General features: G+C 53.9%; 6 protein-coding genes across 6 annotated transcripts; 1 reads left to right on the forward strand and 5 right to left on the reverse strand.

Annotated features, from left to right (window-relative positions):
- Nucleotides 1-629: 629 nt before the first annotated feature.
- BDP81DRAFT_21406 (sodium symporter family protein) lies at nt 630-3,031 on the reverse strand. The gene is made up of 5 exons (XM_060582685.1): nt 2,852-3,031; nt 2,382-2,791; nt 2,029-2,321; nt 1,021-1,972; nt 630-952 (listed from the first exon to the last, which is right to left on the reverse strand). The coding sequence occupies exons 1-5, from the start codon at nt 2,927-2,929 to the stop codon at nt 640-642; spliced, it is 2,046 nt and encodes a 681-aa protein (XP_060452483.1). The 5' UTR covers nt 2,930-3,031; the 3' UTR covers nt 630-639.
- A 2,659-nt stretch (nt 3,032-5,690) lies between these two features.
- BDP81DRAFT_487977 (uncharacterized protein) lies at nt 5,691-6,546 on the reverse strand (the record flags this gene model as incomplete). Its single annotated transcript, XM_060595234.1, has 3 exons — nt 5,691-6,054; nt 6,162-6,262; nt 6,334-6,546. Coding segments are annotated over 3 exons (678 nt in total), but the record flags the coding sequence as incomplete, so codon positions are not given.
- A 2,689-nt stretch (nt 6,547-9,235) lies between these two features.
- Nucleotides 9,236-10,275, reverse strand: BDP81DRAFT_305596 (CAP domain-containing protein; the record flags this gene model as incomplete). The annotated part of the gene is made up of 3 exons (XM_060583190.1): nt 9,236-9,306; nt 9,360-9,664; nt 9,716-10,275. The coding sequence occupies 3 exons, from the start codon at nt 10,273-10,275 to the stop codon at nt 9,236-9,238; spliced, it is 936 nt and encodes a 311-aa protein (XP_060452485.1).
- Nucleotides 10,276-19,752: 9,477 nt separating this feature from the next.
- BDP81DRAFT_414842 (CHCH domain-containing protein) lies at nt 19,753-20,905 on the reverse strand. The gene is made up of 4 exons (XM_060589397.1): nt 20,807-20,905; nt 20,456-20,683; nt 20,174-20,306; nt 19,753-20,081 (listed from the first exon to the last, which is right to left on the reverse strand). Exons 1-4 carry the CDS (start codon nt 20,824-20,826, stop codon nt 19,941-19,943), a joined length of 522 nt encoding a protein of 173 aa, XP_060452486.1. The 5' UTR covers nt 20,827-20,905; the 3' UTR covers nt 19,753-19,940.
- A 528-nt stretch (nt 20,906-21,433) lies between these two features.
- On the forward strand, nt 21,434-22,665 carry BDP81DRAFT_389217 (nucleoporin complex subunit 54-domain-containing protein; the record flags this gene model as incomplete). The annotated part of the gene is made up of 3 exons (XM_060587231.1): nt 21,434-21,782; nt 21,847-22,493; nt 22,564-22,665. The coding sequence occupies 3 exons, from the start codon at nt 21,434-21,436 to the stop codon at nt 22,663-22,665; spliced, it is 1,098 nt and encodes a 365-aa protein (XP_060452487.1).
- A 451-nt stretch (nt 22,666-23,116) lies between these two features.
- Nucleotides 23,117-23,415, reverse strand: BDP81DRAFT_389218 (mitochondrial outer membrane translocase complex, subunit Tom5; the record flags this gene model as incomplete). Its single annotated transcript, XM_060587232.1, has 3 exons — nt 23,117-23,154; nt 23,232-23,333; nt 23,403-23,415. 3 exons carry the CDS (start codon nt 23,413-23,415, stop codon nt 23,117-23,119), a joined length of 153 nt encoding a protein of 50 aa, XP_060452488.1.
- Between the last annotated feature and the right edge of the window lie 709 nt (nt 23,416-24,124).

A 24,124-nucleotide genomic window follows, 5' to 3' on the forward strand; every position in this document is an offset into this window, starting at 1 on the left:
GCGAGGTTTTCCAGAAAAAGACTTGCCACGTTTGATCCTGCGGTGTGGAAACAAGCGACCCGTTGTTTATGTCTGCGAGCGGCAAGTCGAAAATACTCGAGAGGATCCCCAGGGTCGGTGTCTTTCGAGGACCAGACGTCACTGCGGGCTGCGGGCTGCTGGTGGTGGCAGCGCAGCGACCAAACGGTCATTCGGCACATAAAATGCGCTGTCCCACCATTCGCTTATCCCCGAATGAGGGGTATTTTCTATTACGTAAGCACTTTTCTCCCGCTGTACCTTAATTCGCGCCTATTTATCCATCTCGACCTCAAAAGCGTCTAAACCTTTCTTTGGAACCTTGCGTGATATGGAACACTGCTTCATCATAGACATACCCAAGGGTTGTGGAAGTTCACAATCTACGAAATCCCGTCTGCGTGAGGAGATTACGCTCCCCCCCCGCCCATCTAAGCACGAACATTCTACACCCAGTCATGCTCAAGATATTGTTCAATTCTCGGTCTCTCACTCCTGGATATCGCTTCCCGAAAGACATACAATTAACGAGGGTATAACGCAAACCACAACTCCAACAATCTTTACCCCATTTTTACAACACCTCGTGATTCTTTTCTAGTCCCCTCAGTTTTCACAAAATCAGGAAGGGATCGTCTCCTTCGTCTCGCCAGTCTTCTCCGGCGTAGCGGTGCCAGGGCTAGTCTTCTCGTTGCTGTCATCCTCGCCCTCAGTGACGATGGGCAGGCGCGTCGGCTTCTTGCCCGTGAGCATGGACTTGAAGGTGTGAACGAGGGTACCGCGGCCCTCGTAGATGGGGAAGAGGCCGACGGCGAAGAAGGAGCAGAAGATCCAAAGGATGCCGACGACGACCCAGCCGGTGAAGAAAGGCTTGCTGAAGATGTAGCCGGAGCCGTACATGGGCATCGGCCAGAGGATGAGCATGGCGATGGTCCTAGGTTTCCTTGTTAGGTTCACTGTGTAAAAATCAAGGAGATGAGTTGCAACCAGGGTTATACTCACATGAAAGCCGTCATGGAGACGGAAATCTTAAAGGCACGCGAGAGCATCACCTGCTCCCTCTCGAACTCGGTCTGCGAATCCGTGTTGCCGGGTACATCCTCGATATCGAGTCCGGCGGCGTTGGCCAGCTCGTGGTCGTCGCCTCTGCGGATCGCCATCATCGACTTCCAGTCGTAGCTGTCCACGCCAAAGGCCAAGGTGCAGATGGGGATCAAGACGATGGGCGAAAGCAGGGCAATGACGTTGCCCGCCAGCATGGGGCTGTTGGAGCCAGTGCAAGTGACGTCCAGAACGCCGCAGGTCTTCTTGGCTGTGACGAGCCAGCCGATGATGGCCATGGCGGTGCCGACAATGGGGGAGAGCGTCGCGGCCCACTTATTCTGGCCCTTCCAGACCAGAGTCAGTGTTGCCGGGAGCACGGCCGCAGAGATGAGGACGCCCATCAGCACGTAGAGGTAGCCCATGGAGATACCGTTGTAGAAGAGGCCGACGGAGATGGAGCTGATGATGATGGCGTACACGACGACGCATACGTGGGACATGTAGATGAGCCTCTTGCCGCTGGCGTCGGGCTTGAAGTACGTTCGGTAGATATCGTAGGTGAAGATGGAAGAGACGGCGATGAGCTCGGCCGAGGAGGCGGAGGTGACGGCCATGAAGATCATGAGAAGGGTCGCGACGGCGCCGCCCTTGCCCAGGAGGGCGACGGCAGCGTAGGGGAGGGCGAGGCCGGCGGATACCTCTGCCTCGGTCATGCGGGCCGGGAAGGTGGGGAACCGGGGGTTCGACTCGAGGGCGAGGGCGGAGAGGCCCATGGTGGTTGCCGTCAGCCAGGGGATGGCGAACCAGGAGAGACCGCCGAGGATGTAGCCCGGGAGAGCGTGGACTGGCGACGCGGCGATGGCCTTGTTGTAGTAGCCGTTGTCCAGGAAGACGGTTCCAAAGTTGCCGACTGTTTGGTTCACGTAAGACGGTGAAGTTCTCCGTGAGATGGGAAGGATCACTTACCAATGTTGATAACAAAGAACTCGACACCACCCTGCGATCTCATCGTCAAGTAGGAGCCCTCAGCGTTACCAGAGACGGGGTGTCTCAGGGCAGCTTCAACGAGAAGATCGTAGACCTTGGAAGGGCTGCCGAGAACATCGGAGTTGGCGTAAGTCGTCAACGAGAAGAGAATGATGATGATGAGCAGGATGAACGTGTGAACCCAATCGGTGAGGAAGGTGGCCTTGAGACCTCCGACGAGGGTATAAGCAACGACTCCGACGGGTAGCAGGTAGATAGCAGCGACAGTGTTCCTACAGTCTTTATGTCAGTCTCTTCGCTTCGCCCAACGCTGCTAGAGACTTATGACTTACATGCCAGTCAAGGCATTGACGGTTGCCGCACCACCCACAATCAACATCAACGTAACCAAAATGTTCGTCATGAGACCAAAGACAATGAAGACGATGTGCGTAGCCGTGCCGTATCTGGCCTTGATGACTTCGAGGAACGTGTGGGCGTTGGGTGCTCTGCGCTTAAGCTCAATGGCGAGAGTCGCAAAGAGCAGAATCTGGACAGTCGCGCCCGAGGCGTACCAGAACGGACCTGAGACGCCGTACCGGTAGCACACGCCAGAAGACTGGAGCAGCGTCGCAGCCCATGTCCATGAAGAGACGACTGCGGAACCAACGAGACCGGATTTGACTGTTCTGCCGGCGGTCGTGAACATTTCGGAAGTCTGCAGCTCCCGGTTGTAGCGCTTGAGTACATAGGTCGTGGCAATCTACATCGTGTCAGTCAATCACACGTGAACTTATTGGGTTATGTGTCATGGTCGCCGTACCATGCCAATGGCGAAGAGGAAGCCCACGCCGAGGACGATGCCGTAGCCGACGCCCTGGTTGAGAGCTGCTGTCACCATCTTGGGCCAATTCGTCAGAGAACTCGACTATGAATGTGGTGTAAAGCTCAGAGAGAGAAGCAGCTGTACCCTTGAGACAGACACCACCTACATCCCGACAACTTGGGACCGGTCCTCCTGTATATGTATCTGCGCCGTGGACAAGCTTCCCTTACAAGCAAGCACAGTTTGGCCGGCGGCAGCATCGATCCCGAACATTGTCCTACGGCTATCGGAGCTTAAACTACCGGACCTACCCTTGTCCCATGTGCCAGTCGCGACAACGGTTCGACGTTCTGCCCCCACTCAGACATGAACAGATACAACTGCCAGGCCACTTTGGATCGCATCATGGCGTAGGCTGGCTGGGGATGGAGGGGGTGCTAGCAGCGGGGGGGCCAGAAGAAAGAAAAGTCAGGGTCAGCCGAATCCTTCAAGATTGTACCTCAACCTTGAGACCTGAGACGAAGTTTGAGTGTAAGAAAGATAGCGTGGGCAGTATCCGTAAGGCACGTCGCTAAGAGGTTGCCCACCACATATGCACAGAGGCGTACTGGCCATGCAGGGCAGAAAGATAAGGCCGAAATTCAATCAGTCATAGAAATGGTGTTGCCGTCTTGCCTACCGTGTGCATATCCCGGGCCAATGGCATGTCTTCATTATCTGACAGACGTTAGCCTCTGGTTAGATCTGCGGCCAGTCGGGTGCTAGGAGATTGCTTGTTTGGGGTAGCATCTGCGTTGGACGGGGCCGTGATACGGCAGGGCGATATCTTTCGGCCGGGGGGGGGAGTTCATGGGTGGTTTGCAGATTGACAGAGTAGAAAGCGCGTGAATAGCTGCAGGCTTCTGCCGAGACCCCATGTTTCTGATTTCATCAAGACCCAACGGCCGAAGATCGCTTGGAGACTTGGAAATCTCTCAATTTGAGATTGGGAATGCGTAGATGGGAGGGGTGACAAAAGACAAAGGACCCTAACAACATTTCAGCTTTGCGAAAAGGCGGCGATACCCAAGAGCCGTAGAGTCACTCTCAAAAAGAAGTTTGGTAGCCATTGGGCTCATCTTGCTGACTTCAGCTGGAGTGAGAACCAGCTCGTCAATTGGGCTGCTCGGTTTCGCGATGCGTGGTTTGAATGCATTTTGCTGACGGCTAGAGGCACGTCAGAACGACAGGATGCCAAGCTCGATCTCAGACACAATGATCTGCTATGATACTCTGCGGAAGGATTTCTCAGAGCATCTCCTGGCTTGTCCTGCAGCAGTGATGGACAGACAGCCTGGTGGAGAGTGGCCGGCGGCCAAGAAACGATAAGGAGCTACGCTACGGCTCCCGCACCGTACTTTCATATCGGCCCGCTAGCTCGAGGGCAGAAAGGCAGAACGGATAAGTAATAGGCGTCTCGTCGGGTGGTTGACATCAGAGTTCGAATCGTGGTTGCAAATCGTGCGCAGGTATCAGCGAGAGGTTGACAGGGAGAGAGATAAGAAAACGCGATGCGTGTGGATGGCGTGGAGAGCCACGGAGTTATTACCCCCCGGTCCATGCACGGGCCACTGGCGAAAGAGATCTCTGCAGTTCTCACTTTCAAGAGCTTGAGCTTTGCATGTGGGAGGGGTGGTCCCCATGGCACCTAGGTATATCTCTACATCACGATTGATAATACCACAGTAATATGATATCCGGTGTGAGATGGATTCACTTGCCATGAGGTATTCCATATTACTAAACAGTCATCTTCGGGCTATTTTCATGGTGGTTGTTGACTTAACTCCGAGCTCATGGCTTACACCTGTATTACTACAGCCAAGAGTGACACTCAGTGAAAGTTAGGTCAAGCTTTTGGCAAAGCATTTTTCCAAGAGAAACCAAGGAAATTGTGGCACCGCCGTGGATAACTTACATCTTGGCTCTCTGTCTCGCCCCGTCCTAATAGACTGCGATGACTTACACATCTCAACCCCCAGAGTTGATATGGGACTTCATCACGAATAGTCTTAATCAAAACGATACTGAGGTTGTTTTCTTCACAGACTTGAAGTTGACTTACAGCTTGCATCTTGTCATCAACATGTCTTAATTGCATGGCCATCCCGCGCATGTCTCTCAGGCACTGCATGCCAAGCAACAGGACGTCTTCGCAGGAGATAGCATGCAGGCCAGCGACTTCGCAACTCCGAATGCCTACCTCACCAGCTGCCGGGATGGTGGATAAACATTCCAAGGTGAATATAGTCCAGTACCTACTCTCACATACATCAGGGTTTGAAAGGCCTGATCTCGACCCTCAAAGCAATACCCCCCCTCCCGCCCCCGGAAGACCGGGTGTGAAGCTACTCCTGCCGCTGCAAGACAGTACCTTCACCCCGATCATGGACTAGCAGTGATCAAGCCGCCGGCCAGGTCTAGGTTGCATGAGCTCGCATGAGAACATGTGCCCGCGGCCAGGCCTCCGGGCCCAAGTCCTGCGCGACAGTTCCCCAGATCTGCCTACATGTGCCTTATCCCGATCCGGTGGACGTGGTAGTAACGGCGAGTAATGGCAGCTGAGTTATGTCTTGGACTCTCCGTCTTCGGCCATCACCATCTGCCGTATTCACTCGTGGCGGGAGCTCTAATGAAAGAGAACCTAACACCGATGTCGCCGACGGCAGGCACGATTTGAGATGTATCATTATTGCTAGAGCAGTAGGTGGCAGGCCAGGCGCCGACGGGACCTTGGAAGTTTCATTCCAGAGATTTCGCCCAAGTCCATCTCATTCTCATCAACCTAAACTTGACGTCAGAAGAGTCCGATGAAAAGAAAGCTACGCACACATTGGTCTACTTCGATTCTTCCACTTTCATACAAATTATACTCAGCCAATTCGATAGATACTATCAACATGTCAGCAACGTAATCAATATCATCCCTTTGAAGGACTTCGTACTCAATGACAAGCTCATCCCGATCCCATATCCCACTCCCAACCCACAGCACACCCCTTACCTTCTCAACATACCGCTCATCCGTCGTACTCAAGTTGACAGTCACTCGGTAGCTATACCTCCTCGGATCGATTCTTGCCTCACTCTCCGACCTATGAGCAATGCCGTCAAGAACATCAGTCGGGCCACATAAAAGCCCTCTCGTATCCATCTCAAGGCTGCATCATCATACCACAGGGAGTCAGTCTCTGGACAAGTCTACCGCGTGACGAACGACTCAATGATGAATGATGATCGCCTGCTGAGGCAAGGGGCTGCTACTTACACAGCTGGTTCCCCATCACTAGTTCGAAGTTTGAAGGCCGTGACTATTTCGTGCAGGCTCTTATCTTTCAGTGTCGTCATGTCGAGGTCATGCCCGCCTGCCTTGGGACGTCAATCTGTCAGTGACCAACTCCCAACGGACTCACATCAAACACAACAGCGATGGAACGCACGATGACGGCCCCCGACCCAAGCGAACCAGACCAGGAACCGCGAACTCCCTCCGCCAACTCAGCCTCCTCCACTCCCTCGGCCGTAGTCTTCGTCTCCTGGGCGTCGAACCTCACCGCAACACGGAAATCGAACTCGGCGAGCGGTGGTGGGATAGAAATGGTAGGGTAAGGAAAGTGAGTTGAAGAAGCGTCCACACCAGCCTCGATGCTGGACGCCGTTCTAGAAAGTGGTTTCCGTCAGGAGATCATTGCAGATCTGCGAGGAGGAAAGACTTACTCTGACCTCTTCCCTCCTTCATTGCCCACAACCTCCCCGACGTCATCCGCACACCCTCCATGTTGTCTCGCGAGGTCCTTTCGAGGAATCGTATTCTTGCACGGCGAGACACTCGGCTCGCTGGGCCACGTCGTATCCCAGTTCGGCGCGGGGAGTCCGCCGCACGTCATATTCCAAAAGCCAGAGACATGTCCCCACGGCGCCGGCTGCTCGTGGATTTCTCCCGTATCATCGACCATCTTCCTTGACGAAAGAAACCGGCTATGCTGTGAATGAAGCATGGCAAGGATGGTGGTATCGCCTTGATCAGTATTCTAAGCATCCCCGAGAGACATGCGAAATGGATTAAGAAGAACCCCCTCACTCGTTGCTTTCCTCCTCCCCGATTTCTTTTTCTTCGACAACCATCATCCCAAAAGCCACTCGATCGCGGAACGACATTCCACCACCGGGAAAAAGCCGCCGTAGAGGCGTGGTCCTTCCGTCGCCCCTCGGCGCGACTAACCACCCCGCTTCCGCTCCCTCGTCCGCCCGGCCGGCGCCGCGTTCTCCGGGTTTAGATCCAAAAACCCGTCGGCGTTTGTTACCCCGCCCTCCCACGGGAGGAAGGTCGCCGGCTTGGACTTTGATGAGAAGGATTCCGGCTTCCTGCTCGCATTTCTTTTCGAAGCGGTGAGGTTTTGAGCTCCGTTGGGCGGGTGACGGTTGTACTGTTCGGACTTGGTGTGCCAAGCTGGCTTTAAACTTTGGGTGTACACGGTAAGTACAGACAGATATCCACGGCGAGATGCTGCGAAGGATGCCTAGATACGTCCCACATTCAAAAGACCATCAAACATCATCATGCCCTGGGTGGTGTATGGTGTAGAATAAGGAAGAGATAGTCGTCAGCATAGACGTCCACATTTCCAAGGCTGACATCTAAACGAAACACCAGTCAGCAACAAAGAAAACTCGCAAGGGAAATACCCTTTACACGCACAAGCCTCTCATGAGCATCAATCAACACCTCCCCATATACCAATCCAGAGAAACACCGTCAACCAAGAAATCATAGCCAAGATTCAAATGCTCACAGCGCTCGAGATAAATGACACAACCCTCTCAAGCCTACTCTTTCCCCCCAACATCCAAAACCCCATCAATAGCGAAATATCCTCCCACAAACCCGTAACCCCCGCTATCTTCGACGCTTTCCATCTACTCTGAACACAGCCATGTCGGCCATCTAGTATTTTGCACCTTTCGTAGAGACACAGAGGCGCAAAAGTCGGTCATCTAGTATACACGCGGATAGTGCAAAGTCGCAGATTGAAAGAAACAACGTTGACGGTTGACCACCAGACCCCACACCCAACCGTCCCATCTCCAATCCCCATCCGAACCCACGCCGTCTTCACAGCCATCAGCCGCAGCAGCATGTTTCACAATGCCGTTGGACTCAGGGGAGCGGGCTACACAGCCACAGCGCAGAGAACACACGCGCCGTCAGGTGGCGGTGCGCTTCAGGAGTACAATGCCGTTGACAAGTTGAAAAGAGGAATCCATCCCCTTCTGGAAGGCATTCTAGCAGCCTGTGTTTACCTTCCAAGTTCTCACTCAGTTGAATACCAGGCCAAGGATGCTTGGGAGAAAATAGCCGACCTACTACAGTCCCTTTGTGTGGCACCCTCGACCGTAACCACACATAGCTCGAGTCCTCGAATCCTCGAGTCCTCGCACATCGGGGTAGCCGGCATGTGCACGAACGAAACGTCACTTCACAACGGCGCACATAACGACGACACAAGAAACAGTCAAGCTGACGAGCCAGCGAAATCTGGCTGTATGGCATGGTGATCCTATCGAGTACTCCGTACCAAGGATACATGTGTATCAAGACGGAAAGAAAGAGAGACACCAAGCACACGAACACCGAACATCACTTAAGACTTCACTTCACCATTTGTCACGACCAGTTTGTCCTCGAGAACATATTTTGCGAAACCATAAAATTCATGGATCCCATTGCCTAGCCTCCCTAAACCCGAAATTCAAGTCGAAGAGAACCATAGGTACAAAGAACCAAAAGAGTCATAAACAGGGTGCCGTGGCTCGCCCAGGTAGATTCATAACCCAGACGCCTGTCAAGTGACAGGCCGGGTAAATGACTGCGAGGGACAAAAACCAGGCCAAGAATCGAAAGAAGAGAAAAAAATGCAATGTTCCATGGTGGGTTGGTTCCCTTTCCCCAAAATGATTTTCTTTGTTCCACGCCAGATCCGTAAATGCATCATCATCAATGTCCAGTTGTCCTTGAATCATGGTCTCGGCCGGCGCCAAAAAGACGTTTTTTTCCATCACGCGAGTGCCTTGAGGAAGTGTTCGTATGAAGAGAATAGTTGCCCATGCCATTCGTGGGCCACCAAAGCGCATGATTCAAAGGGTCCCAGGAGAGGGACAAGGAGATCGAAAAAAAGGTCAAGCGATCTCCTGTTAAAGTACAGCGGTAGAAGAGAAGAAATGCCTCGCTAATACGACGGAGCTCATCCGCAGTCGTACCCAGTGGCCGTGTCGCAAACAAAACCCAGTTATGCTTCAAGCGGGCAACACGAAGGGTGCAAATGCAGTTGCGTGTCACGACACTTAGGCGACGTTGACGGTGGCGGCGCTGCCGGGAGGCAGGACGTTCTTGTCGAAGCTGCCGATAACATTGCCTGGATTCTCATTAGTATCTTACATGTGTAAGAGAGGGGAATGATCAACTTACCCTGGGACTTGTAGTTGCAGACGGTGTACCAGCTGCCAATGGAGCTGAGGGTACCGGCGGCGCAGTAGTAGACACCGCAGCCAACCTTGGTAGAGTCAACCCAGACCAACTGGGAGAAGTGACCCCACTGGAGGAAGTTGGCCATGTCAGGGCTGGCCTGGCCATAGCCGGTGTAAAGGTTGAGCTCGCCGTTGTACCACTGCTCGGTAATGGCACGCTGGGCAGCCTTGGCCTCACCCAAGTTCTCGGAGCCAGTGGCACCCCACATGGCGAGGTTCTGGCCGTAACCGCCACCACCAGTAGTCCTAGATGAAGGTTAGAGATGAAATGACCTCGCGATTCATTTTGGCACTTACATGTCGTGCTCGAAGACGCAGGTCTTGGCAGTGATGAGAGCGTAGCTGGCAAGGTCGGCATCCCAGGTCAGAGCGGGAGCAGAGTGGTTGGAACGGTGGATGTTGTGAGAATCAATAGCGGCAGTCTGAAGGTCGCTGACGGTGGCAGCGGTGCTGGGAGTGGACTGAGTAGTCTCGACGACGGAAGCGACGGGAGCGGCAGAAGAGGAGGCAGCGGGCTCTGAAGCGACGGGCTGCTCGACAACCGGCTCAGGGGTGGGAGTGGGAGTAGGAGTGGGGGCCGGGGTCGGGGTGGGAGTCGGGGTGGTGGAAGCCTTGGAAGTGCGGGAGCGGCGCTTGGTGGTGATGGTAGAGAAGACAGGCGCGGGCGCAGGGGTCTCCTCGACCTTGGGGGGAAGGCTGCTGGAAGGAGTGGCAGCGGGAGTCTCGATGGGGACGCCCTCGGTGACGGTGACAGTCACGTAGGTGATGTCCAAGACGGTCTCCATGGCACGGGGATCGATGGCGGCACCCATGGCCAGGACGGCGCCAGTGGCGGCAAGAACGATGGAAGACTTCATTTTGAAGGTTGGATTGTGAGATCAACGAGGATGAGTCTGAATGATGGTTAGCTTCGCCCGCGAAGTGGTGATATCTCAGAGTGAAGGAAGATGAAGCGAAGTGAAGTGAGTGAAGTGAAATAAATGAAGGAAAGTGCGAATGAGCGCGGGCTTGCTGAGAAAAAAAAAGAGTGTGATGAAGCAGAGTAAGACAAGCATCTCGAGCAACATCAGGAAACACCAGCCTGATATATGTCCCTCATGAGGTGACGAGAGACTCAGCCTTAGTCGCACGCTGGCACGCCAGCTGACACGACTCGATGCCATCGACCCGGGCCCAGGCGAACTCGTTGTTCAACCAAGCGTGAGTCAAGTGAGCACACGTGTCGAGCGAGACAATGAACAAAGAGCAACAAAGCTCTTTGTCTATTGTCGGCAGGAGCGGGTTGTATCGCGGTGGCATTCGACTGTCTTGAAAACGGTGTTCCAAACAATGCCATTGACGCGATAGGAATGAAGATGTGGTGGGGAATGTGGGAAGGAAGGTAGTCTGGATCAGTGCCACTCACCTTTTTTCAGTTTTTGATGTCTTGAGAAGATTCGCGGAATCTGGCTACCGGGGATCTAGTCCGAAGGTGGTAGTTGTGTTGGGAAGAGTTTGTGACGTGAGGTAATTCTCAGAGCCAGCTGTGTGGTGATCGAGCACTGCTGATACGGTTCCGTCAAGGACCTGGTGGGGGTGAAAGAGTGTGGTTGAACAACGGTTGTTGTGTTGTTGAAGTTGGGAAGGAGTGGCCGGTCGGACGATGGAAGTCGTAAAATCTTTTTTGGGGGTGGTGAGCCGGAAAAAAAAAAAGAAGTCTCGTGAGAAAAAGTTGCGAAGGAGTGACAAGAAGCCTGATGCTTGTTGGGTAGAGAACCGTAAGGAATGTCGGTAGCCTATCCTTCTATCCTGGAAGGTTGAGGGTGCAGGAAAAGAGGGGATTCGATGTCGGGACCCGGGGGCGATGTGATTGGTTTTAAAAGGAATGGACGGTGTCGAACAGACACGATGGCGACCGAGGCCTGGGCGGGAGAAGAGAAGGGGGGTGGAGGGGGTCGAACGAAGTGGTCTCCTGGGAGGTGGTGAAGCAAGAAAGAGAGACAAGATGTTCTGGATGGCGACGTCTGGCTACTAAAAAGGGAGCGGACAGGACGACGGAAACCCGCGCGACTGGGATCGAGGGACTGGGCGGAGAGAGACTAGAGTCTGAGCGTTGGGTCCAGTCCAAGTCTAGTCCAGACAAGGGTAGAATCCAGGGCAGCCGGGGGCGATATGCAGTGTTGGTGAGGATGTTGGTGTGCGTAGGTTGTACCACGGACCGTGGATAGCGCCTGGGCTAGGTTGCTGAATGGTGATATTGCTGGTGGATTGTGGTGGTTGAGTTGACGGGGCCGAAATGACTACCGCTGCGTAAGTGTGGATATGGAGGCGAGATGGGGGGTGTGTGGGTGAGTGAGTGAGTGAGTGAGTGAGTGAGAGGAGTGAGTGAATCAGTGAGTGAGTGTGGAGGTTGAGATGAGTGGTGGTGGTGTGAGGTCCAGGTTGGCGCTGGATGCTGCCCTGGCGTGTGGAGAGGCGTGAGATTTGCGAGGGGGAAAAGAAAAAAAAAAAAAACGAGCGAACGAACGCAGGACGGGACGACGGGAGTGCAAAGTGAACCCTGCAGGAAGGAAGGAACAAACACTGTTACTGCGTTGCAGGCTACAGGCTATAGCGCAGATTCAAAAGCCAAGAAGCGTGACGAGGGTCAAGTGTTCGTGGTCCGTGGAGCGGGATCCGGGTCAGAAAAGGTGGAGGCAACGGTGATGAAGGGCGATGACCTGGAGGCGAGACAAGCAAAGCCAGAGCTGCGCAGGCCAAAAAAGAAATTGGTCTTGTTTGGTTTGTCCGGGGTCACGATGAACTGTGGAAGGAACGAACTGCGTTGCTCCTGCACTCTGCAGCGTGTGCCCGGTGTAAGTGGGAGGGGTGGATTGGAGATTAAATCGAGGTCATGCGGGGGTGGGGGTATCATCCATGATTCCCCCCTCCCCTCCACCACCATCCAAGGGAAGGAAGGAACGGGTTTTGGTGAACGTAGAGGCAATAGGAGGAAGGGAGGGACGGGAGTGAGGGAACTTGGGAAGGACCAACGATGGCTTTTCGAACGGTCCCTTCTCACTTCCACCCTCGGGAACACACGTCAGTGCCTTAGCTAATATTAGGTAACTTGCTGCGATTACCTACAGTCCCTCAGGAACAGATGCACAGGTAGATTGATCGTCATTGGAAGAAGGCATCAAGGCGGGTAGGAACAAAGTCAAATACTCTATTTCATCCTGACGACTGGGGAACAGACCTGTCTGCACAGCAACAGTAGAAATAGAAGCACAATGCTGTAATTACGCCTCACCGACGGTCAGCTCGTCAGCCCAGCATGCACCGCAGCACCTCAGCTCACCTTATCCAGGGTTCTGCTTCCCATCTCGCACCATGCGACGAGCAGATCCTCGCATCTTGGCTCCTCCCACCACGGCACCACAATGCACCTTGGTCCAGATGATGTTTATCACTGGGTCAGCTTCCCGATCCAGAGAGGCCGATTTTGCCGGTCTAGATTACTGCATGCGGTGAACCTGCACGCCTAGATGAGGGCAATTATACAACATGATCTAGACATCGATCCCTTGTTTTTCTCTCAATGTCCATGATCCATCCTCTGATACGGATATCCGTAAACGTGGACAGCAAAGGTCAAACCCTCACCATGACAACGGGTCTCAACCACAAAACTCAAGCCAAGGTGTATCAAGGAGCGGATTCAAGCGTCAAGCTGAAGAAGCCTGAGAGTCAACTACCCTGCCGAGTCCTGGATCCCGATGCCCTTCGTCGTCAGTGCCGGTGATAGCGCGCTCCTGTCCCTGACTCCTCAACTTCTTCAGAAAACACCGCAACGGCCTTGGCTGACTAGGACACCATGACAGTTGACACTATCAGCTTGTCCGCAATTGCTAGCGGTATCCACGATAGCGATGGGTCGAATGGAGGGGGAAAAGGGGCTTGCAGATTCCCCAGCGCCTGTTTCTTTGGTTTGGTTGTTGCCAATATCAGCTAGCGCACCTTCACTCCGCCCCTCGTCCCGGCGCCTCGTTCCTTCCACACACACCCACCCCCCTTCACCCCCTCCCTTGCTCTTTCCTCCCATGGGACGATGGGATGTTGCCCTCCCGCCCACGTCCCGACTCCTGGTCTCCCGGCATCTCTGGCCAATGCCCAAGCGGTAGCATGCAGTAGCCTCGTCCCATTGGTTCAACACCAACGGCTGACCGAGCCGGTGCCTTGCAGATGCAGTCGTTCTTGCCCTGATTGCTGCAAGGGTCTGCTGGGCGTCTCCATCAAACAGCCACTTGGCCCGGGAGATCCACCCGTCTGAAACGGCCTTAATATAGGTGGGGACCCGTTCATCCAGTCTTTCCGCGAATTGCTCAAAGCGTTGCGTGGACGTCCTGGATTGTGCACCTTTCCCATTCGTTCTATTCTGCGGCCTGCCAGGCTCACCAAAGAGCCACCGTAGAACATCTCGTTTCTCTGTTTCTATGGTTTCTGTCGTTGTACGGATCCCTAACTTGCTGCCTATTCCCCACTGTTTTCTCTCTGTCTCTCAGACTCTCCATCAAGCGATGGCGCTTTCATCGGGTCGATCGCTGCAACGCTGGGGACCACATATGTGCACACGCTGTGCTCCTGTCAACCATCCCCGGTCGGCAGTCTGCGTTAAACTTTACTGCCGCATCACCTTGGCCGTCTCTTCCGCTGTCTCGCCAAATGACCTCATTACACTTCGTGGAGACTCTTGTTGGCCCCCTCTCCACATCACCACCTGTGCCGCTTCTGTCATCCTGTCAGCGTCTCATCGCACACGACGCATCTCTTGACGTCTGATTACCGATGACGACCAACCAGGAACAAAACCTGGCATCCTGATACTTCGTATAGAACTCACGATGAGCGAGATGAAGCTGCAAAATCTTCCGGCCGCCCACTACAACACCATCATGCTGCCTTTCCGGGGTAGAGACGCAGACGCCAGATGCAGGTACGGATACGGATCCCTCTCTCGTTATCAGCTATGGCCAATGGGCAGTGGGCACGGCTGATGGACGCCGAAGCGGAACCTGAACTGCATCGATAACCTCTATCCTCGATTCCTCCCAAAGAGCCTAGGCGATGGAGAAGGAGTCAAGAACCATTCCATGCCATGCCATGCCTCCCAGGTTCATCCCACAGCAGGATACTTGACCCCGTGGAAGCAAGCCGCGTGGTGTTGCTCGCCCGATTGCAGAATATGCAACGAATGCCATGCACCCCGAAGACGCCTCTTCAGCTGCAAAGTCCGCGTAGGCGCTTTTCTGGTGCGGCAACCGCCGAAGAGGAAACTAATCATTCGCCCGAGCGCTACATGACTTCCGACGGCAGCGGGACACTAACGCCATCACTTACACCATGCACGGCCGACCACAACGCCGCTGTATGTCGTGGTTGAGGATGACTTGGACTGCGGAGTACGGCACCTGACCACTCGGAGAGATGCAATAGATGCAATGGATCACGGCAGAAACGATGCCATGCGTCAACGGTCGCTTCAGAATCGTCTCCCGCTGCTACTTGACGTTAGTCCCCGCGCGGGCAGCATCTTCCAACGACCAAAGTTTGAGACGGCCTTCTCCCGAAAGCCAATCTGCCCCCTTCTTCGCCAGACTGGAGCCGTGATCAGCAGCATTGATCGAGATGGCGTATGTGACAGACAGCCAGCACAACAGATTGACTCTCCATCGAACAGTCCCACCTTCTTGGCGACCAATCCCCCGACGATCTCGGGTGGCCAATGCCATCGGTCAAACCACAGACACCAGGCCTTTTCATGATTCAGTCCAGCGCGTCTCGTGGTGTGACTACTGCGTATGTCCACCATTGTCACTTAGCGGCCTGTCAGGGACGACATTCCCACCGTCCGCTTGACTTTGGCATCATACCTGACTTGACGGCCTTGAGCTGAAAAGTCTGGGAACCGAACTGTTTTACGGAGTACACTAGGTAGCTGCTGCGCACACAGCAGAGCGACAAGACGTTGGGTTAGTCCGCCGATGATGGCTCGGAAGTTTCCTCCCCTGCAGATGGGAGGTGCACAGATGCATTCCCCGACAGCAGTTGAATGCAACCATGCCAATCGCCAATGACACTCGGTCCCTGGAGCAGAGGACTTCATCTCTTCTTCTCCAACTCCTCTCAGATGTAAATGTCATCCCATCTCCAAGTATCCGTACGCGGGATGGTATACTATGGCTCAGATATTGGCTTACATTCTGCAGGCTTCCAGCAGCTTAACCTACCACCCATGTGGTGAAACTAATTGCGGAGACGAGGGGACGTCTCCGACATCGCTATCCTGGGTCGCTAGAGCCCGACCGCCAGGGAACCCCCTCTGTCTTTGTCGGTTCATCTCATTTCTCTACTACGTATGCAAATGAACGCAGAGCTATCAGATAATCAGACGTTTCTTTCCCCTGCTGCTCGCGGTCCAACCACACTCAGTCATGGGGCGGCACGACCATCGAGATAGCGGGACAGGGTTCAGACAGGACCACCTTGAGGTTGCGCACCCACCAGGAAATGAGGTATCGTTTTATTTCCAGGGCACCAAACATCCTTAATCTTGACCAAGGAGATTTTGGTGAGGTTTTTTCTGCCCCGCGTCCCTCTTTTTGCCACTGCCGGCGAACCGCGGGCCTCGCGGCACATCATGTCAGCGTTCAGAACGTCCGTCCCCGGGGAAGACGGCATCTCCATTATGGATCCCAAGATCTGAAGACCCGGCTATGGCTGGAGCTCAAGGCTATCATCAGACTACGGATACCAACATCGGCTCACCTCCAAACCATCCCGGGCAAGCTAATGCCGCACAAGAGATTTTAGTCCCGCTTGCTTGCTTGCTAGGCTGCGAATCCTTCGAAGCAAACCTGAGAGAAGAGCGCCAGCTTGGTCTTGAACCGCCAGTTGCGAACAAGGCCGGTGGACGGTCTCGTTTGCCAGAACGAGAGAAGCAGAACCTCAAGCCTTCTGTTTGGACTTGACAGTCCAAATTGCATCCGGTTGGCCGTAAACCACTTGGATCGCCCAAACACTTCGACATGGGCCGAATCAGATTGTTTGACGTCGCTGCGGCCAATTCTTGCGACCTCGTCGCTCGGCGCCCGGGAGTTCTGGCTGCGCTACCCCAACGCTTTAAGCGCCTGGCATGATGGAACCCCTCCATCCCCCCTCTGCTCATATTGTCGACAGCAGAACCCTGACGTCAAGCCAACGGCGGTTTCACGACAGCGTCAAACATGTTCGAATTGCTTCCTCTGACACATTGCGGTGGCGGGAATTTCACTAAGCATTGTTTCTTTTGAGTTGCTGACGAGGTCTCATTGAAGGAGTCAGATCCAAGGGGTCTAATGCCGCAGGATCTGAACACGGGGTTCACCATCTTGTCCAGTGTCTTAGACAAAAAAGGGACTTCCTGGGTTGAAGATGCCCAATCCTTCAACGACGGAGAATCGATCAACATGTGCCGTCTTAGCAATGGTTGCTCGATGTGGCAAATCTATAACACACTTGGCCATGTCTACATAGACACTGTACGACGATACTGCCGCGCTTCTCGGATCCGATATGCCCCCGCACTCTGATTCCCAGATCGAACAACTGGGGAGAATACATGACTGGTTACTTCCAAGACTTGTACGACTCCTCCCGGATGGAAGCATAAGTCTCTCTCGGTTTCTGCCGGTAAGCGGTATCAAGGTTCTGGGCTGGATGAAGAAGAGATTGAATTCGTCTGCTTTGCCCCTCGCGGTGGCATCGGAATCCAAATCCCCAGCCCGATGCCTCGGATAGAGACATTTAGAGTTAATGGAACATACGGCCTAGCCAGCTGGTCCTCCCCTTCTCGTCCCAGGCGATTGTGTCTCAACAGCTTTTTCAGAACCTGTAGCACCTCCTCAAACAGCCCGATAAGCCGCCACGACAGCCAAAGTCGGACTGCCTTCATCACCGAGATGTCTGGGCCGCCCATCGCGTAGAAAAAGAATGGCCCGTCAGCTTACTCTCTCTGCACTCTACCATCTCTTGCTACATCTGTCCGCCCACATCTTCTGACACATGACACATGACACAATGTCCTACCCACCAAGAAGCGGCATGCTGTTTCCTTTGTGGCTTCAGTCCCTTTGGGCAGGTAGTCTATGTGAAGCGGAAGGTCTGCTAGGGAAGTTGGGCTGGGGTTCAAATCCCGTTCGTGTCACCATACCTTAACTCAGTTGAATGTCAGCCGGACCGTGTGCTTTAGAATTCTCGCGCCACAGTGATAGGCAGAATGAAGAGAGCAAAAGCAGAAGAAGAAGTAGAAAAAAGTTGAAAAGGGGGGAGTCGAACTGGCATAAATTTTGCTACAGCGAGACGTCAGGCGATCTGGAAGCTTCAAATAGCAGGTTCGCGTCAGTGAAAGAGAAGCTACACTCGAAACCAGTCGGTCAAAGTGTACTTTCTCGCCCACCCCGATAGAATGCCCCAACTTGGTGAGCTATAGAATATTCGCAGACTGCGTGTGGCCAGGTAGGTTACGAATGACAAGGTACGGGGGGAGGCTTGGGGGCCACAAAGGTGTATAAGGCTTGTCAAAGGTGGTGATCAAAGGCGGTGGCGTTCTGTGCCGTGTGAACCCTGCGTCGGAGTTTGATTGAGCTTTCACAGGATACACCAGCTCGTCTTGCCCAGAATCAACAATTCCTACTGGTAAACAGCTCTATTACGATGTGGTTGGCTTTGTTGGGATCCTGAGATTCGTTATGCTCGCCACTCAACTGACCTCACATCGGATATGTGACGAAGCCTGAGTAGCTACTCACTTCTCAAGAACTATACTTCCCCATTCACTTCCTGAAATAGGACCAAACCGCAGCTAAGCCGAATACCAAATAGCAGATTTAATGAATATGCTAGGTCCTTCTCGTCGTTATTTCAGAAAGCATAACCGAACCCTCTTATATCACGCTGACCCTTCATGTCTCGGCTATCCACTGACAGCTGGATACTGCATCTTCTGACAGTTCTGAGACAAAGCTTACCTTTGTTTTCACTTTTTCCGATCTCGGTGTGCTTGTGGAAGCAACCTGGGCATCGACGTGCTTGTAACGTCGCAAGTCCTTGGTGAGATTTTGGCAAGGCAGAGTCAGAGTCAGAGTGACGAGACCCTTACGGTCTGAACTGCTATGAACCCGCCACTTATGTACATGTGAGCTGGAGAATGGTGGTAGTTGAGACAGAGGTTGCCCGGTTTCTGTACGTATACTGGGCCTCGGCTCTGTTTCTCCTGTGAAAGACAACTCGGATCTGCGAGACTTCGGTGAGTGGATTGTCTGAGGGAAAGTAGGATAGATAAATTGCGGCTGTTGATGGCGGGTGTGAGAGGCGCGAGACAGTCTCGGGCGGTGAACTTCAGCTGAGACTGGCAGCAGTGCGTGAGTGAGAGGCTCGCAAGAAGGTTTAAAAGGCTTCGAACGCTGACGGGCGATTCTTTCTTTGCTGTGATGCCTCGGGCAGATGCCTCGGCTTTCTGGGGAGAAGGGGAATAGCCTTTCATCTGGGGAAGGTATATTGTTGATGGTGCTGGTGCTGCGAACTTTCTGGCTGTGGCGTTGCTGGTCGACTACCTACTATAGCGTATCTACTATAGTCTGTCTTGGCTTCTCATGATAGAACGTTATCGTTACATCTAGGAGAGTAGCTACAGAAGTCTAAAGTTTTACTATCACAAGAAGTTTCTAGCCAAGGCGTAGGACGCATTATTCATATCCCCTGGAGTACCCAAATAACCGTCAACCACCCGGGGAGCTGAGCAAAACAGGATCACGTGTACGTACCGTATATTCATCTGGCCTATACACAATACACCCACGGGAGCAAAGCTAAAGGTATATACCCCCTCTCAACTCTATTCTCGTTACCAGCGCAACAGGGGCCCTCTAGGTCGGGGGTCAGGTCAAACTGTGGCGTGGCGGTGGAATGGTTAAAGGTCAACAATCAAATTACGCCCACAGCCTACTCGACGACAGACTTCGAGTTCGATTCCCAGCAAGTGCGCCAGAGATGTAGCCCCCATTCGCCACCGGGGGGTGAATTCTTTTGCTAACTCGATCGGATTTTTGTTTTGCTGTGAGAGGTTTCTGGAGAAATGCAGACCGCAATATCAAAATAGAGTGAATCGCTGATGTCTGACGAGAAATCATCTCCGTGCTTCTCAGAGCCCTCCTCTGAACGTCAAACATTTATGATCGTCTCTACGTGTCAGCACTCTCTCCCTCAATACGAGCATTTGACTCAAGCTGTAGCATACATCAGAACAAGTGGGACATATCGGAAATAGGTCCGAAAGATGTTCAAAAAAAAGTGAAGTCATTGGTTTGATCCCAACTCTGATTGATGACATATGTACACAGCGTTTTCTATCGCCTAGTTCCAAGTCCTACATCTTCAACGCAAAGCACCCAAAGTCCCCTCCGCGCGCTCACGCGGAAGAAGTCGCCAAAACCCCCATATCGCCGTCTGCTCTCTTGCCAAACCTCTATGGTGCTTGTTGCTTTGACGGGGGGATGAAGGGCTTGCCCTCGAGAGTGTTGATGGCTTGGTCAGCGTAGATCATGTGGTGGCGGAGCTCGACGGGGGTGACGCCGGGGCGCTGGTCGGGAATGTTCTTTTCAAGTTTCTACATTGCGTGTTAGTTGCGACGTTTATATCTCCACCTGAGGGGAAAGGCGCTCCCTCGCAATGGACCGGGATCGCGGGATTGTGACGTACCAGGTTCTCGTAGACACACTTGTTGAGCTTCCACTCGGCTGGTCGGCACTGGTAGAGCTGGTGGTTACGGTTCTCAATGCAGGTCCAGTGGGCCTTGAACTGCTCGAGGCAGTGGGTGTTGATATCCTTCAGCCTGTGTAAAGCCTTGTCAGCGATTCGATATCCCTATCAAAAGCCGCCTGCTCTCGCGACCCATCGTCTGCGGCGTTCGGGCGCAATTGAGCGGCACCCCTTGGCACCATAACAACCAAACTCGCCGGGACCGCAATGAGATCAACGTACACGCTGGAGGCGCATCTCGTGACCCGACGGCCCTCCTTCAAACAATCGAACTCGCCGCGGCCCGCGCTGTCCGTCTTGCACTGCATGAAGTCGTCATTGTATTCGCGACAACGGGCGCCGATGAAGTAGGACGCCGACAGGAGAGGCGCGGAGCTGGCGCCAATCTCCTTGACCTTGGGAATGTCGTCGGGCAGAGGGGTCGTGTCGACCTGGAACTGCTGGTTGAACCTGGACGCTGGGTGTTAGCCTCTCTCAAGCTCTCTGTATCGCGAACGGCCCGGGATCTTCGTCGACGGCGATTGGGCTCAATTGGCCTGTCTGTTCGACATGGAAGAAGGACGGAGAACGTACTGAGGCCGTCGGTTAGCCATGGCTGCGATTGTGGTGATGGGAGCTGGGAGGGGGGCGGAAGGGAGCGGTCGGTTTTGGCGGTTCGGATGGTCTCCAGAGCAAGCTTTCCGGGCAATGGACGCTACCACGAATTGATGTGAGGTCGATTTAGGAGGCGCCTGATTGGATCGGTTGGGGGCGAGGCTGAAGTGGAGCTGATGTGGCTGAGGCCCCGGTGCGGTTGCAAGGTGGCTCGGTCTGGGAAAGTGTGGCGCCCGGTGAAGGCTGCTGCAGCTGCAAGCTCCGATTTATTATTTTCGCGTCGCTGGGCTCAGTTCCTGTCTCCCAAGGGTAGCTCTCAACAGCCCTGCGACTTGATACCCAGCGAGCCATCTCCGCCAACACCTGAAAAGAAAGGTCGCCCGTCTTTATCGCGCCCTGGCCGCTCCTGGAAGCTTCTCTTTGTCTTGATACCCGCCTATTCCTCACCTCAATTCCTCCATCGTTTTTGCGCTGAGCTCCCTGGCCTATTGTTTGCATTTCGCTGCAACTCCGCGCATCAATCGCCCACGGCCATACGAGCCCCGCGACGGACCGACGCTTTGCTCCGAACACAATCGAACTCATTCTTGACACTCATTCCACATCATGAGTTTGTTCGGCGCACCAAAGCCCGCTGGGCAGACAGGAGGTCTCTTCGGAAACGGTTGGGGCGGCAGCACAATAGGTTCGTCAGCACAACAGACGCAACAGCAGGGAGGTCAACAGCAACCCGGCGTGAGCCTATTTGGAGGACAGAACCAGACCCAGGGAAGCGCATTTGGCAACTCCATGGCCCAGCCTCAACAGCAGCAGCAGCAGCAGCAGCAGCAGCAGCAACAACAACAACAGCAACAGCAACAACAGCAGCAACAGCAGCAACAACAGATGCCGAGCCTGTCGCAGTCGCAAGCACAGCTCTCGAGCTCACTCTGGCAACCCGGAAGGGAAACACCTCGTACGTTGCCGCTCTCGCCCGTCAGCCCGTTCTGCCCGGATCTGTACTAATTCACAATCTGCAGAGAGCCAAAAGCCGATTCCCGAACAAATGTCCCTCATCTTCGAGAAGTGGAACCCCACGAACCCCAACTGCGCCTTCAAGCACTACTTTTACAACAAAGTCGACGAAGCCTCCGTCCCCTTTTACAAGCCCGGCCCGCACGAAGACCCTAGAGACTGGGAGGAGGCGCTGCAGAAGAAGCCCGCGCCGGGCTACATTCCGGTCCTCTGCACAGGCTTCTCCGGTGTCGCGGCCCGCCTCCAGACGCAGAAGAAGGTCGTAGGGGAGCTTAACGTGCGCCTCCACCAGATCAACGCCAGTCTTGACGCCATCCTCTCGCGGCACGACCTCGAGACGAGTGTGCGTGCCCTTGCGGCCCGTCGCCGTCACGTCGTCCTTCGCGAGCGGTGTCTCGCGCTCGCTGCCCGCGTGCAAGTGCTGCGTAACCGTGGATACGCTCTTAGCGGCGACGAGGATGATTTGCGCCTCAAGCTGGCGGAGCTCGAGCGCAACGTGCAGGATCCTGCTCTGGCGGCGAGAGAGGAGGAGCTCTGGAGCCGATTGATCGTGCTCAGGGATTATGCGGATCAGTTGATGAAGGAGACGAATAAGCCTGCTTTTGCGAGTGGCGAGGGATTGAGCGAGGAGACTGAGCACAAGACGAAGAAGGTATGTTCTTGCAATCTATGCTGTTTAGCAAGGCAGTTTGCTCGTTTCTGGTCGCTAATCTTGATTATAGGTCCTGGAAGACTACGAGAAGCAGATTCAGCACCTCAAGAAGGAAGTCGAGTCCATTACAAAAGACTTTGCGGACTGGGAGAAGGAGCGGAACCCGAGCTAGAGTGTCGATGTTGTTTGGGGTGAAGATTACTATCGTGCATGTCATAATAGAGGACGGCGCGAGCGGACGCTTTTATGTACGGGATTAACGGAAAGGGATGAGGTCTGCTAGCCGTATCAAGAAAGAGCACTGAGAGGGTGTTCCTCTCCAAGAACGCAAACAACGAAGAAAGCTTTGAACAAAAGTCGTGATGTCTTTTTACCCTGATCCCGATGTGATCTATAGCCATAGCCCATCCAACCAGTCGTCTTCTACACTGTACAGATGATATTTATTTTACAGAAGGGGTATTTATCCCGTTACACATCCCTTTGGCGGGTGGATGGGTAGCAGCGCTTCATTGGTGCCGCAAACCCAAATACTCGCGTTAGCGGGCGCCTTTTCGCAATGGGGTCATGATCCCGAGCTTTTGAAAGCTCGTCAAGTCGTTAATCGGTGACTGGCAAGTCCTTTACAGGACCTTGGAGGCGGCATCGATGACAAAAGGGGCTGAGTAAGAAGTCTCTTGTTAGCATCTACTCCAACAAACTGCTTGTGTGTGTAGGAAGAAAAGAGCTTGCGCTTACAGAGGTACAGAAGAACCGCAGACACGACGACCTGCTGGATGGAGAAGTTGGCCTCGGCCTCCATCTGCTTGATCTCCTCCTCGGAAAGCTGGGGGGGCGCGACTGTAGGGAAAGATGGTCAGCTTTGCTTTTGGTGCAATTCGGCTCGCATAAGATAGGTAGGGAACATACATCCTCCGAACATCTTGTTGGTAGCTTAGTGGTATTAAATTGAAGGGGATAGATGGTGGTGGACGAGGGTGCAGGATGGTCGGTTTGTTCGTGATGGGAATTCGCGTCGGTGCCAGATTCAGCGATGATGTCGTCGCAAAAATTTAGAGAAGCTCCATCTCTAGCTCCGTCCCGGCCGGTACGTACCTGGAGCCTCAAAGTCGAGGTCCGTCCACACATGCTTGTTTGCTTACCTAATTCAATATGCACATGCACAAAAATGAGATTGCTTAGGTAAGGCACCTAGCGGCATAAATTTATGAAAGAGACGGGGCCCGGGAGGTTCTTGGTGTCAATGGTGGTGTACTCGGCTCTATGGCCGAAGCACTCGGTTTCTCATCCGCGCACCTCCAAACCTACAAACCAAAGGACCGCCCTGGGAATACACTGCGCGAACGAGAGCCCCAGAACCTAGTCTCCCGCCCGCCACCCTCCCCGACCTGTCATTGGCCTTCACATCCGTTTCTGGACGTAATGGCGGCGGCTCATGGATGGCTCGCCGAGCAGTTTGCCCAACGCGCCGGGGCCCCAAAGCCAGGGAATGGCTGGGGAACTGGAGAGCTCACCTATGGCACATAATCCAACCCATCATCAAGCTTCCCTATCATCTTGACCGCGCTTATCAGCGAGCGCCGCTGCGCATCCGATAAGGCCAGGTCTCACCCTCACCTCCAACCCTCTCG

The sequence above is a fragment of the Colletotrichum phormii genome, assembly GCF_030913505.1.
Source record: "Colletotrichum phormii strain CBS 102054 chromosome Unknown BDP81scaffold_1, whole genome shotgun sequence".
In the NCBI taxonomy this organism is placed as follows: Eukaryota; Fungi; Ascomycota; class Sordariomycetes; order Glomerellales; family Glomerellaceae; genus Colletotrichum; species Colletotrichum phormii.